Raw genomic sequence first — 13,218 nt, forward strand, 5'->3', positions numbered from 1 at the left:
GTAACTAAAATGCCAGTCTTATTAATTCAGGCACTGAAGAAATACTATGTGCAAGTCAATGGTGTAGGTACTAGGAATATAGCAGTGAACAAAACAGACAAAATTTCCTTGTTGAAATAACATTCTAGTGTGGGAAGACAGAAAGTAAGTATTTTAGAATATGTCAGATGGTGGTAAATGCTAGGGCTAAAAAAGAAAGGTGGAAGGGATGACTGCAGTTTTAAACAGATGGTTTGAAAATGAAGGGATATTTGAGCAAAGGCCTGAAACAGAAAAGGGAATGAACCATGTGGATAATAATGGGGGAAGTGTGTCCAGGCAGAGAGTAAGAGCAAGTCCAAAATGCGTTAGGATGCCTGGCTTGTTTAATTACAGCAACAGCAAGAGGTCAGTGTGGCTGACCTTGTTAAGTCCTGAAGAGGACTTAACAAGGGGTAGGACATTAAGTTAGAGAAGTGCCTAGGTGATAGATCATGTAGGGCCTGCAAGGACTTGGGGTTTTGCTCTTACAAGTGGGGAAGCCACTGAATGGTTTTGAGGAGAGAGAGGACATTATCTGATTTAAGGTTTACATTGAATCTTAATAGGATGAAGAGGAACCCAAAGATGAAGATTTCAGCCCAGACGGGGGTTATATTCCACGAATCCTTTTTCTGGGTAAGGCACATGATCTTAACCTGGGAATCCATGATGTGGATGGAGAGAGAAATGAATCAAGGCACTGACTTCACCTAGTGAAACTATACCAGGATGACCACAAACAAACAAAAACCAGTTTCAAGGGAGAGTGGGGGAGTTCTGAATGCTAGAACTACAAGTTTGAAGTAAAACTTTTCCCATTAACGAACTGCTTTTGTGAGCAATGACAAAAGTTTGGCTGGGCACAGTAGCTCATGCCTGTAATCTTAGCACTTTGGGAGGCCGAGGTGGGTGAATTGCTTGAATCTAATTTGAGACCAGCATGGGCAACATGGCAAAAGCCCATCTCTAAAAAAGTACAAAAATTATCCAAGTGTGATGGCATGCTCCTGTAGTTCCAGCTACTTAGGAGGCTGAGACAGGAGGATCAATTGAGCCTGGGAGCTCAAGGCTGCAGTGAGCCATAATCACGCCACTGCCCTTGAGCCTGAATGACAGAAGGAACCTGAATGACCCTGTCTCAAAAAAAAGAAAAGTTTGATCATTTATTCACTCAATAGCCATTTGTGCATCAGCCATATGTCAAGTGCTGTATTAGGCACTACAGAGACAGATATAAGCCAGAATTCCCACCCTTGAACCTATATTGCTGCTAAGGCAATGGAATAATATAACCAGACAAATGTCTTTCCACAAACAATTTTATAAGAGATATTTAATGACCACCTAATCTTTGTTCAGCATAAATTCTGCTAGGTTTTATGGGGGATAGAAATCAAAATCATCAAGTAGAAAAGGAAGCAGAAATGTGGGAGGTATTATGGTGAGGTAATGGGCTGCAAACATGGGCAGATCTTATTTCCCAGAGAGCCTGATGTACCATATAGTGTTTGAAGTACCTGTCTATTGCAGTTACTGCAAAACCCTGTGTCATTTTGTCTATAACAGATCCCAGTGGCAAGGTGCATCCTGAAATCATCAATGAGAATGGAAACCCCAGCTACAAGTATTTCTACATCAGTGCCGAGCAAGGTATAGTTATGCTGAAGGGAGGGAGGATTATTGCTAGATTGAACTAGGATGAACCACATGCAAGGTCTGTGATAGGAAAGTAAATCCAGCATGTTAGCTGAGCATCTCCTGCATGTCTATAGCTTTTAGCTAGATCCTATGTAGGATACAGGAGAAAGATGAGACTGAGCCCCCTTCCCTTGGAAGAGCTGACTTACCCATAGGCAGCTGTGAAGAACAGGCACACAAGTGACTGAGGTAGTCACTTGCCCATAGTTTCATAGTTAACAAGTAGCACAGCCAGGATTTGAGTCCAGAACTTAGTTTTTTTCCTACTGAGCTAATACTGTTTTTCCTATGAAAATTCAGAGGAAGAGGAATAGTGTTAGGTGAACAAGTCTAAGAGGTTTCATAGATATTAAATTAAATAGGCTGGGCGCAGTGGCTCATACCTGTAATCTCAGCACTTTGGGTGGCCGGGGCGGGCAGATCACTTGAGGTCAGGAGTTCAAGACCAGCCTGGCCAACATGGCGAAGCCCCATCTGTACTAAAAATACAAAAAGTAGCTGAGCGGGCCAGGCACGGTGGCTCACGCCTGTAATCCCAGCACTTTGGGAGGCCGAGGCAGGAGAATCACGAGGTCAGGAGATTGAGACCATCCTGGCTAATATGGTGAAACCCTGTCTCTACTAAAAATACAAACAATTAGCCGGGCGTGGTGGCGGGCGCCTGTAGTCCCAGCTACTTAGGAGGCTGAGGCAGGAGAATGGCGTGAACCCAGGAGGCAGAGGTTACAGTGAGCCAAGATCGTGCGCCATTGCACTCCAGCCTGGGTGACAGAGCAAGACTCTATCTAAAAAAAAAAAAAAAAACCCTGAAACTTAAATGGACCTAGAAGGATAAAAATTTTATCTCTGGACAGGTATGAGGAGGACATTTCAAGCTATGGAAGTGAAGTGAGGGGGGATGTAGCCCAACATAGAGAGTTTGTAAGGCTTGCTAGAGGAAATAATGACTGGATTAAGTCTTAGAGAATGAGACCTTGTCAGTAGCAGAATGGGAAAAGCATGTTCCAGGAGAGAGAAGAGCACCAGCACAAACAAGTGAAGGAAGTTTGCAATCATCAGCCAGTCATGCTTTTTTGTTCTCTAATCTTTGAGCACAGTCATTCTGGAGGCAGGGGTTGGAATTCATGCCATGTATTGTTGCTGTTTTCCTTTTCCCCTCATCTATGAAAGGGAGTTGTGTGCTAAGTTGCCATGTGTCCCTATTGCCATGCCAGGACTTTATGATTTGAGTTCTTGATACTCTTATTCTCAGACTAGGGACGGGGAAGAGATCTGTGAAATCTATTACCTTCTTCCCCTGTGTAAGGAGAATGTCATGTTCCTTAAACAAATGCAGATCACTGAAGATTGGTATCAAAGAGAAATTTCCAGGTAGAGAAGGGCAGCTGGGCTTTAGGTCTCCAATTCTTGTATCTTGAGATTCACCTTCCCTTTAGAATTTCATCCAAGTTACCACTGCTGTCTCTACACTGACATAGTCCAGATGTGAACACAAGACCCTCCCCTGAATCCTCCATCTCTCAGCTGATGTGAAACTGGAACATTCAAACCTAGCTTTACTAAAGGCATAGGCAAAACAAAAAAGAAATAACAAACTATATTATCTGCCTCTTATGAGCTTTATGGGTTGGCTTTGCAAGATTCATAGACTCTGGCTCAACCCAGCTCCTGGCCTGCCATTATATAGGGGTGCTTTGTAGAACCACCACTCAGGAGCCTATACTGAAATAGCTGCCCTCCTTAAGTCTAAATCCATAAGCAGGATGCCCCAAGAGAGATAAGAAGTTTCATCTCAAGTCTACTTAAGGCCCTCCTTCCAGGTTTCTCTCTCTTTTTGTTTTTTTTTTTGGCCTGAGAACTTGGCTTTATCCATGTATAGTTGATACTGGAAATGATGACCCCTTTCAGTAGGGTCACCCCTGTCCCAGCACACAGACCGCTCAGTGTAATCTGTGACCTCCCCAGGAAGTAAAATAAGTGCAGCATTCATCCACAAGATACAATGGGGGACAGTAGGAAGGTGTTTCCTCTTCCCTGGGGGTCAAGTGAACATCTACAGTCTAGGACAGGGGATCAGCTCTAATCCTAGACGGTAAGCCAAAGTAACTGCTAAGATTTTGGTATGACTTCATAGTTGATAAAGCACTTTTTTTTTTTTTTTTTTTTTTGAGACGGAGTCTCGCTGTGTCGCCCAGGCTGGAGTGCAGTGGCGCGATCTCGGCTCACTGCAAGCTCCGCCTCCCGGGTTCACGCCATTCTCCTGCCTCAGCCTCCGAGTAGCTGGGACTACAGGCGCCCGCCACCTCGCCCGGCTAGTTTTTTGTATTTTTTAGTAGAGACGGGGTTTCACTGTGTTAGCCAGGATGGTCTCGATCTCCTGACCTCGTGATCCGCCCGTCTCGGCCTCCCAAAGTGCTGGGATTACAGGCTTGAGCCACCGCGCCCGGCCTTAACTTTTATAATACTGTGTGAAGTGAGTTATATTGTTTCATTTTATAAATGAGGAAACAAATTCAAAGAGATAAATGACTTGCCAGGGCCAAAATCCAGAGCTAGATCTTGAGTCCAGATCTTGTACTCCTCTCATATTTCTTCTGAAACATTTAAAAGTGTACATTAGTTGTCAAATGTCAAATATTACTTACTTCATACTTTTTTCCTCCCATCTTTATTTCATAGTTGTTCAGGGGATGAAGGAAGCTCAGGAAAGGCTGACGGGTGATGCCTTCCGAAAGAAACATCTTGAAGATGAATTGTAACATGAATGTGCCCCTTCTTTCATCAGAGTTAGTATTCTGGAAGGAATGCAGCAGGGGAGGGAATATTGAGGAATCATCTAGAACAATTAAGCCGACCAGGAAACCTCATTCCTACCTACACTGGAAGGAGCGCTCTCACTGTGGAAGAGTTCTGCTAACACAAGCTGATCTGCATGTTTGTGGATCCAGCAGAGAGCGGCAGACTTTCTTCTCTTTTTCCCTCTCACCTAAATGTCAATTTGTCATTGAATGTAAAAAATGAAACCTTCTGACACAAAACTTGAGCCACTTGGAGGTTTACTCCTCGCACTTAAGTATTTGAGTCTTTTCCCATTTCCTCCCACTTTACTCACCTTAGTGGTGAAAGAAGACTAGTAGCATCTTTTCTACAATGTTAAAATTGCAGAAATAGCTTATCATTAAACAACAACAACAAATTCTAAGTGTAAATCAGTAATCAACAAATTCTAAGTGTAAATCAGCAGTAATAGCCTGCTTTTTCCCTTTTTCCTTCTGGGAATAATTGTGGGCTTCTTCGCAAATTTCTACAACCCCTTTCCTCTTCTCATGCTTGGGTTTCCCTGTTTGCACATATGCGTGTGCAGGACTGGCTGTGTGCTTGGACTCTGCTCCAGGTGGAAGCATGTTTTCCCTTGTTACTGTTGGAGAAACTCAAACCTTCAAGCCCTACGTGTAGCCATTTTGTCAAGTCATCAACTGTATTTTTGTACTGGCATTAACAAAAAAAGAGATAAAATATTGTTCCATTAAACTTTAATAAAACTTTAAAAGGAAATGTGCTGTGATGGCTTTTTGTTATTAGAAAAGGAGGGAGGGATGGAGATCACTTCAGGAAGAAAACTAACCTAGAGGACCTAATCTAGGAGTTCCAACCTAGGATGACTGCTCATTCACCTCCCACATTCAAATGAGCACAATGGCTCATCTCTTTTACTTTTTAAATACCTGAATTTCCTCTGTCCACACTATCACTGTTTTAGCACAGGGCAGGCTTTTTCTCTCCTGGACTATTTATTGCTATAGCCCCTTAACTTGCCTACTAGCTCTAAAATTCCCTCCTTCTACAATCTATCCATATTACTCCACTGTTTAAAACCTTTCCTGGCTGGGCATGGTGGCTCACACTTGTAATCCCAGCACTTTGGGAGGCCAAGGTGGGCAGATCACCTGAGGTTGGGAGTTCGAGACCAGCCTGGCCAACATGTCTACTAAAAATACAAAATTAGCCAGGTGTGGTGGCGCATACCTGTACTCCCAGCTACTCAGAAGGCTGAGGCAGGAGAATCACTTGAACCCGGGAGGTAGAGGTTGTGGTGAACCAAGATTGCACCATTGCACTCCAGCCTGGGCAACAAGTGTGAAACTCCATCTAAAAAAAAAAAAAAAACACACACACACACAAAAACCCTTTCCTGCCATCTTTAAGGTAATAGTATTAATGGTAGGAAATATTCGAACCTCGGTCTGTGCCAAGTACTCTTCTAAGTGCTTTATATATGTTATTCCATTTAGTTTCACTTCAGTACTCCTATCAGCCCTGTGAGAAAGGTACTACTGTAATCCCAGGGTACAGAGGAAGAATTTGAAACATGAGGAAGCCAAGACACAGGTTAAAGTCAAGATCTTTACCATGACCTTTAAGAGCCTGCCTACTTCTTCAACCTCATTTATTCCCATTTACGTCTTTGCATTATGTGTTGTGACACCAAATTGCTTTGAGTTCTCCTGACAACATGCTGTTTTATGCTTTTCTACGTTCATCTTGTTTTCCTCAGCCTAAAATATGTTCTTTTTGTTCTTCCTTCCCACCCATTTTGAGCCACTTCTTCTGGAGAGTCTTCCCTAATCTTTCTCATGAGGATAGAATATCCCTTCCCCAATATATCTATCATAGCCCTGGACCACTTTATATTGAAGTAACCCAATTGCACATCTGGGGCTGTCATCAGTTGGCCATTCTCCTCTAGGGCAGAAGCTAGTCCTCTGTCCTGTGTACCTAAAACTTTCAAGTGACTTGCTAAGGTCTATGTTAGGTTCTTTCCATCTGTTCTCTAAACGCCATCAGTGGTCCCGTGGGATAGGTATTAGTAGCCTCATTTTAGGGGGGACTTTAGAGAAGGCAAAGACTAGCCAGATTCTTTTGTTGTTGTTTGAGGCAGAGTTTTGCTCTTGTTGCCCAGGCTGGAGTGCAATGGCAAGGTCTTGGTTCACTGCAACCTCCGCCTCCCAAGTTCAAGTAATTCTCCTGCCTCTGCCTCCCAAGTAGCTGGGATTACAGGTGCCTGCCACCACACCTGGCTAATGTGTTTGTTTTTGGTTTTTTTTGAGACGGGGTCTCACTCTCGTTGCCCAGGCTGGAGTCCAGTGGTGCTATCTCAGCTCACTGCAACCTCTGCTTCCTGGGTTCAAGCTATTCTCCTGCTTCAGCCTCCTGAATAGCTAGGATTATAGGAGCCCCCTCACCATGCCTGGCTAATTTTTGTACTTTTAGTAAAGATGGGGTTTCACCATTTGGCCAGGCTGATGTTTGAACTCCTGACCTTCAGGTGATCCACCTGCATCAGCCTCCCAAAATGCTGGGATTACAGGTGTGAGCCACCGAGCTCAGCAGACTTCAGGTTCTAAACTAAGTAAATACTGGATTCTAACCAGCACTGTCTGATTCCAAATTCATGGTTTTCCAACCACATTACTTACTTTATGTTCTGAGGTATCTCATTGGAATGGGATTTATCTTTCCTTCCTTCCTTCTTTCTTTTTCTTTCTTTCTTTCTCTTTTTTCTTTTTTTTTTTTTTTGAGACGGAGTATCGCTCTGTTGCCCAGGCTGGAGTGTGTGCAGCGGTGCGATCTCGGCTCACTGCAACCTCCGTCTTCCGGGTTCAAGCAATTCTTGTTCTTCACCCTCCCCATTACCTGGGATTATAGGCATGTGCTACCACACCCGGCTAATTTTTGTATTTTTTGTAGGGACGGGGTTTCACCATATTGGCCAGGCTGATCTTGAACTCCTGACCTCAAGTGATCCACCCGCTTTGGCCTCCCAAAGTGTGGGATTACAGATGTGTGCCACTGCGCCTGGCTTTTTTTTTTTTTTTTTTTTTAGACAGGTTCTTCCTCTCTCACCCAGGCTAGGGAGCAGAGGTGCAATCTTGGCTCACTGCAACCTCTGCCTCCCAAGCTCAAGCAATCCTCCCATCTCAGCCTCCTAAATAGCTGGGCCCACAGGTACTAGCCACCACACCTAACTAATTTTTAAATTTTTTGTAGGGACGGGGTTTCACCATGTTGCCCAGGCTGGGAGACAGGAGTTTTCTTTTTTCTTTTTTTTTGAGACAGAGTCTCACTTGGTCACCCAGGCTGGAGTGCAGTGGTGTGATCTCAGCTCACTGCAACCTCTGCCTCCTGGGTTCAAGCAGTTCTCCTGCCTCAGCCTCCTGAGTAGCTGGGATTACAGGCATGTGCCACTACGCCTGGATACTTTTTGTATTTTTAGTAGAGACAGGGTCTAGCCATGTTGGCCAAGCTGGTCTTGAACTCCTGACCTCAGGTGATCCAACCACCTTGGCCTCCTACAGTGTTGGGATTATGGGCGTGAGCCACTGCACCCAGCCCAGGAGTTTTGAATCTGGGGTAAAGACTTTACATGGAATACACGGGCACAGAAACTTTAGTGAATTTTTTTCTAGATCTTCATCTTCCTAAAAGTGATTTCCTAGGATTCCTCAAAAAATTAAAATTACCATGTGATCCAGTAATTCCCCCTCTAGGTATATACCCAGAAGAATTGAAAACAGAATCTTGAACAGATTATTTGTACAACCTGTGTTCATAGCAGCATTATTCACAACAGCCCAAAAGTGGAAGTAAATCAAGCGGCCACTGACAAATGAATTGGTAAACAAAAGGTGTTATGTACAGACTGGGCAAGGTGGCTCACGCCTGTAATCCCAGGGCTTTGGGAGGCTGACAAGAGGATCGCTTGAGCCCAGGAGTTCGAGATCAGCCTGGGCAACACAGTGAGACCCCGTCTCAATAAAAAATAAATAAAAATAAAAACGTATGTACATGCAACGAAATATTATTAGCTTTAAAAAGAAAGGAAATTCTGACATGTGCTACAATATAGATGAACCTTAAAGATGTGCCAAGTGAAATAGGTCAAGCACAAAAGAACAAATATTATATGATTCCACTTACATGAGCTACGTGAAATAGTCAAATTCCTAGAGACAGAAAGGAGAATGGTGGTTGCTAGGGGCTGGTGGGAGGGTGAATGGGGAGTTAGTGTTAAATGGATACAGAGTTTCAGTTTGGGAAAATGAAAAATTTCTGGAAATGGATGGTGGTGTTGGTTGCCAAATAGTGTGAATGTACTTAACACCACTGAACTGTACATTTAAAAATGGTTACAACAGTAAATTTTATGTATATTTCACCACAATAAAGGTGATTTCCCAGGAAATGTCATCAAGATCAGGGGTCCCCAGGCCCCGGGCTGCATGCTGGTACCTGTCTATGGCCTGTTAGGAACTGGGCCACACAGCAGGAGGTGAGTGGTGGGCAAGCAAGCATTACTGCCTGAGCTCTGCCTCCTGTCAGGTCAGCGGCAGCATTAGATGCTCATAGGAAAGCGAATCCTACCGTGAACCGCGCCTGCGAGGGATCTAGGTTGCGTGCTCCTTATGAGAATCTGACTCATGCTTGATGATCTGAGGTGGAGCAGTTTCATTCCAAAACCAACCCCGCCGCCTCAGTCCATAGAAAAATTGCCTTCCACAAAACTGGTCCCTGGTGCTCAAAAGGTTGGGGATCGCTGATCAAGATAGCTCATTCCCACCTTCTTTGTCACTATGCACCTTTCCCCATCCTATGGGGAAAAAAGGCATACCTCTTACTCACCCGGAATTTTAATATGGTACATTTTCCTATTTTGTAAAAACCAAACAAAGGAAACCTCAAATGGGACTAAGCGACCCAGTGAGGTGGCTCACACCTGTAATCCCAGCACTTTGGGAGGTCAAGTTGGGAGGATCACCTGAGGTAAGGAATTCAAGACCAGCCTGGCCAACATGGTGAAACCCCGTCTTAACTGAAAATACAAAAATTAGCTGAGCATGGTGGCATGTGGCTGTAATCCTAGCTACTTGGGAGGCTGAGGCAGGAGAAGTGCTTTAACCTGGGAGGCAGAGGTTACAGTGAGCCAAGATCGCACCACTGCACTCCAGCCTGGGCAACAGAGTGAGACTCTGTCTCAAAATAAAATAAAATAAAATAAAAAATAAAGTTAAATAAAATGTAACTAAACTTTCTTGATTACAGGTTTTTTGTCTTGTACATAGTTCTGTCCAAACATGGTTCTATGAAGAGCAAAACCTGACATAAGCAATGGCACAGTTTGCACTGTGTGATGATATTTTGAATTTAGACATAATAAAGTGACAGTGATGAAATTTTGCTTCCGCCAATCCCCAACTATTACTAAAGAAGGCACTTCTCCTGAGGAAGAGTTCTAAGGAGCATTGGTAAAGTTTTGAAGTCATCCAGGTGGGAAATTCATGACAAGCCTTCACCTCTTAGAACTGGAATTTGGAATACCTTGAATTAGAATTTGGAATATTTTAGGATTAAAATTTGGAAAACTTTAGGATTAGAATTTGGAACTAAGATAGTTGTCATCGGGAGTTATGTTAACATGTTATTTGCATTGGAAAATGAAGAATAGTTATGATGTTGCTTCTGGGCAAAGACTTGAACAGACATTTCCCAAAAGAAGACATGTGAATGGCCAATAAGCACATGAAAATGTGTGACACTATTAAGTATCAGAGAAATTCAGATTAAAACTATGATGAGATACCATTTCCCAACTGCCAGAATTGCTAAAATTAAGGAAAAAACTGATAATACTAAGTGTTGGAGAGGATGTGGGACAAACTGGAACTCTTACATATTGCTATTAAGAGTGTAAAATGGTACTACTTTGGAAAACAGTTTTCAGTGTTTAATAAAGCTAAACATACACTTACTATGTAACCCACAAATCCCAGAATTATATGACTACATGGATTATATGAAACATAGGAACACAACACACACACATACACACACCCACACAAGCTTATCAAAAATATTCATGGGCAGGTGTGGTGGCTCACGCCTGTAATCTTAACACTTTGGGAGGCCGAGGTGGAAGGATCACTTGAGGCCAGGAGTTTGAGACCAGCCTAGGCAATATAATGAGACCCTTTCCCTACAAAAAATTAGCCAGGCGTAGTGTCGTGCACTTACAGTCCCTGGTACTTGGGAGGTTGGGGCAGGAGAATCACTTGAGCCCAGAAGTTTGATGCTGTAATGAGCTATGATCATGCCACCGCACCCCAGCTTGGGTGACAGTGGGACCCCATCTTAACAAATAAAATGTGAAAAAGTATGTTCATAGCAACTTTATTCATAATATCAAAAAAACTGGATTCGTCCTCAATGCCTATCAACAAATAAATGGAAAACACTTGTACAAAAGAGTACTACTCGGAATGAAAAAGAACAAACTGGCCAGGCATGGTGGCTCACGCCTGTAATCCCAGTACTTTGGGAGCCCGAAGTGGGCAGATCATGAGGTCAGGACATTGAGACCACCCTGGCCAACATGGCGAAACCCCGTCTCTACTAAAAATACAAAAATTAGCTGGGTGTGGTGGTGCACGCCTGTAATCCCAGCTACTTGGGAGGCTGAGGCAGGAGAATTGCTTGAACCGGAAGGCGGAGGGTGAAGGTTGCAGTGAGCCGAGATTGTACCACTGCACTTCAGCCTGGGTGACAGATCAAGACTCCATCTCCAAAAAAAAAAAAAAAAGAAAAGAAAAAGAACATATATCATGCAACAACGTGGATGAATTTCAGAAACATACTGAACAAAAAGAAAAAGATAAAGAACATGTATCATGCAACAACATGGATGAATTTCAGAAACATACTGAGGGAAAAGACAGGCCAAAAAAAAAAAAAAAGGTACATTTATATAGTTTTGGAACAGGCAAAACTTAACTATAGCAGGAGAAAGCAGATCAGTGGTTACGTGGCATTGGGGATGGGGGTGAGAAGGGTTTGACTGCAAAGGCACCAGAAGGAACCTTCTGTGGTGATGGAAATGTTGATTGTGGTGGTTACACTGTTGTTTATATTTGTCAAAATGCATTGAATCATAAACTAGACATGTGAATTTTTTTTTTTTTTTTGAGATGGAGTCTTGCTCTGTCGCCCAGGCTGGGGTGCAATGGCACCATCTGGGCTCACTGCAAGCTCCGTCTCCTGGGTTCAAGTTATTCTCCTGCCTCAGCCTCCTGAGTAGCTGGGATTACAGGTATGCGCCACCACACCATGCTAATTTTTGTACTTTTAGTGGAGACGGGGTTTCGCCATGTTGGTCAGGCTGGTCTCGAACTCCTGACCTCAGTGATCCGCCTGTCTCAGCCTCCCAAAGTGCTGGGATTACAGGCATGAGCCACCACACCCAGCCGACATGTGAATATTTATTGTGTGTAATTTATACCTCAATACGTTTGATTTTTTGTTTGTTTGTTTTGAGACAGAGTCTCACTCTGTCACCAGGCTGGAGTGCAGTGGCGTGATCTCAGCTCACTGCAATCTCCACCTCCTGGGTTCAAGTGATTCCCCTGCCTCAGCCTCCCGAGTAGCTGGGAATACAGGCGTGCACCACCACACCCGGCTAATGTTTTGTATTTTAGTAAAGACAGGGTTTCACCATTTTGGCCAGGATGGTCTCTATCTCCTGACCTCGTGATCTGCCCGCCTTAGCCTCCCAAAGTGCTGGGATTACAGGTGTGAGTCACCATGCCCAGCCTGGAGTGGGTGAATTTTTAAAATATTTAAGAGAAAAAATAAACAGTAACTGATGATTAAGGAGAGAGGTTAGAAGAAGTCAAAGACAGGTCTCAGATTTCTGGCATGTAAAAGAGTGGAGGGTGGTGCTATTTACTTATTTGGTAAGGAACACTGCAAGAGAAAAACATCACTGTTAGGACTACCAGAATCTGTTTCTTTCTTTCTTTTTTTCTTTTTCTTTTTTTGGTCCTTTAGGAGTTCTAAAACAATGTACAAAAATACATTAGTTTGGCCAGCAGCCTATCAGGCTATTCGTTGGCACATGGTACCCAATAGGCCTTGGGAATTGAATCAAGCATTATCCATGCAAGTATAAATTAGAAAGACAACTTTCAAAACTGATTTTATCAATCAAACTTCCCTCATTCACTTCCAAATACTGTATCTCCTTCTATTAAGAGGATTTATCGAAGAGGAGCCATTTGGGTGGAACTGTGAAAGCAGAAGCCAGAGTGGAGCAGGTAGAAGGCTGACAAAAGAGTAAGAGCATTTGAGACCAGCCTGGGCAACACAGCAAAACCCCATCTCTACAAAACATAGTGGGGTATGGTAGAGCGACCTGTAGGTCCCATCTACTCAAGGGGCTGAGGTGGGAGGATCACTTGAGCCCAGGAGCCGGAGGTTGCAGTGAGCTGAGATCATGCCACCGCTATCTAGCCTGGCTGACAGAGTGAGATCCGGTCTAACAATAATAAGAGTTCTCTAGCAAGCAGACTCAGAATAAATAAATAAATAGGAAGAGTAAGAGGTGAGGAAAGGCTAACAGCATGGGGTCAGGCTGGAGAGACACATAAAGCCAATAAGTAAAAGTACTCT

The 13,218-nt window shown here is 43.5% G+C and overlaps 1 protein-coding gene across 2 annotated transcripts in view; it reads left to right on the forward strand.

Annotated features, from left to right (window-relative positions):
• LOC105495237 (thioredoxin domain containing 12) overlaps positions 1 to 5,280 on the forward strand; it is a 35,896-nt gene extending 30,616 nt beyond the window's left edge. For both annotated transcript variants that reach the window (XM_071093014.1, XM_071093012.1), the window contains exons 6-8: positions 588 to 657; positions 1,588 to 1,671; positions 4,399 to 5,280. In XM_071093014.1, coding sequence (XP_070949115.1) covers positions 588 to 657; positions 1,588 to 1,671; positions 4,399 to 4,478 — 234 coding nt within the window. In that variant the 3' untranslated portion in view covers positions 4,479 to 5,280. The remainder of the gene's footprint in view (positions 1 to 587; positions 658 to 1,587; positions 1,672 to 4,398) is intronic.
• The last annotated feature ends 7,938 nt before the right edge of the window (positions 5,281 to 13,218 follow it).

The sequence above is a fragment of the Macaca nemestrina genome, chromosome 1, assembly GCF_043159975.1.
Source record: "Macaca nemestrina isolate mMacNem1 chromosome 1, mMacNem.hap1, whole genome shotgun sequence".
In the NCBI taxonomy this organism is placed as follows: domain Eukaryota; kingdom Metazoa; phylum Chordata; class Mammalia; order Primates; family Cercopithecidae; genus Macaca; species Macaca nemestrina.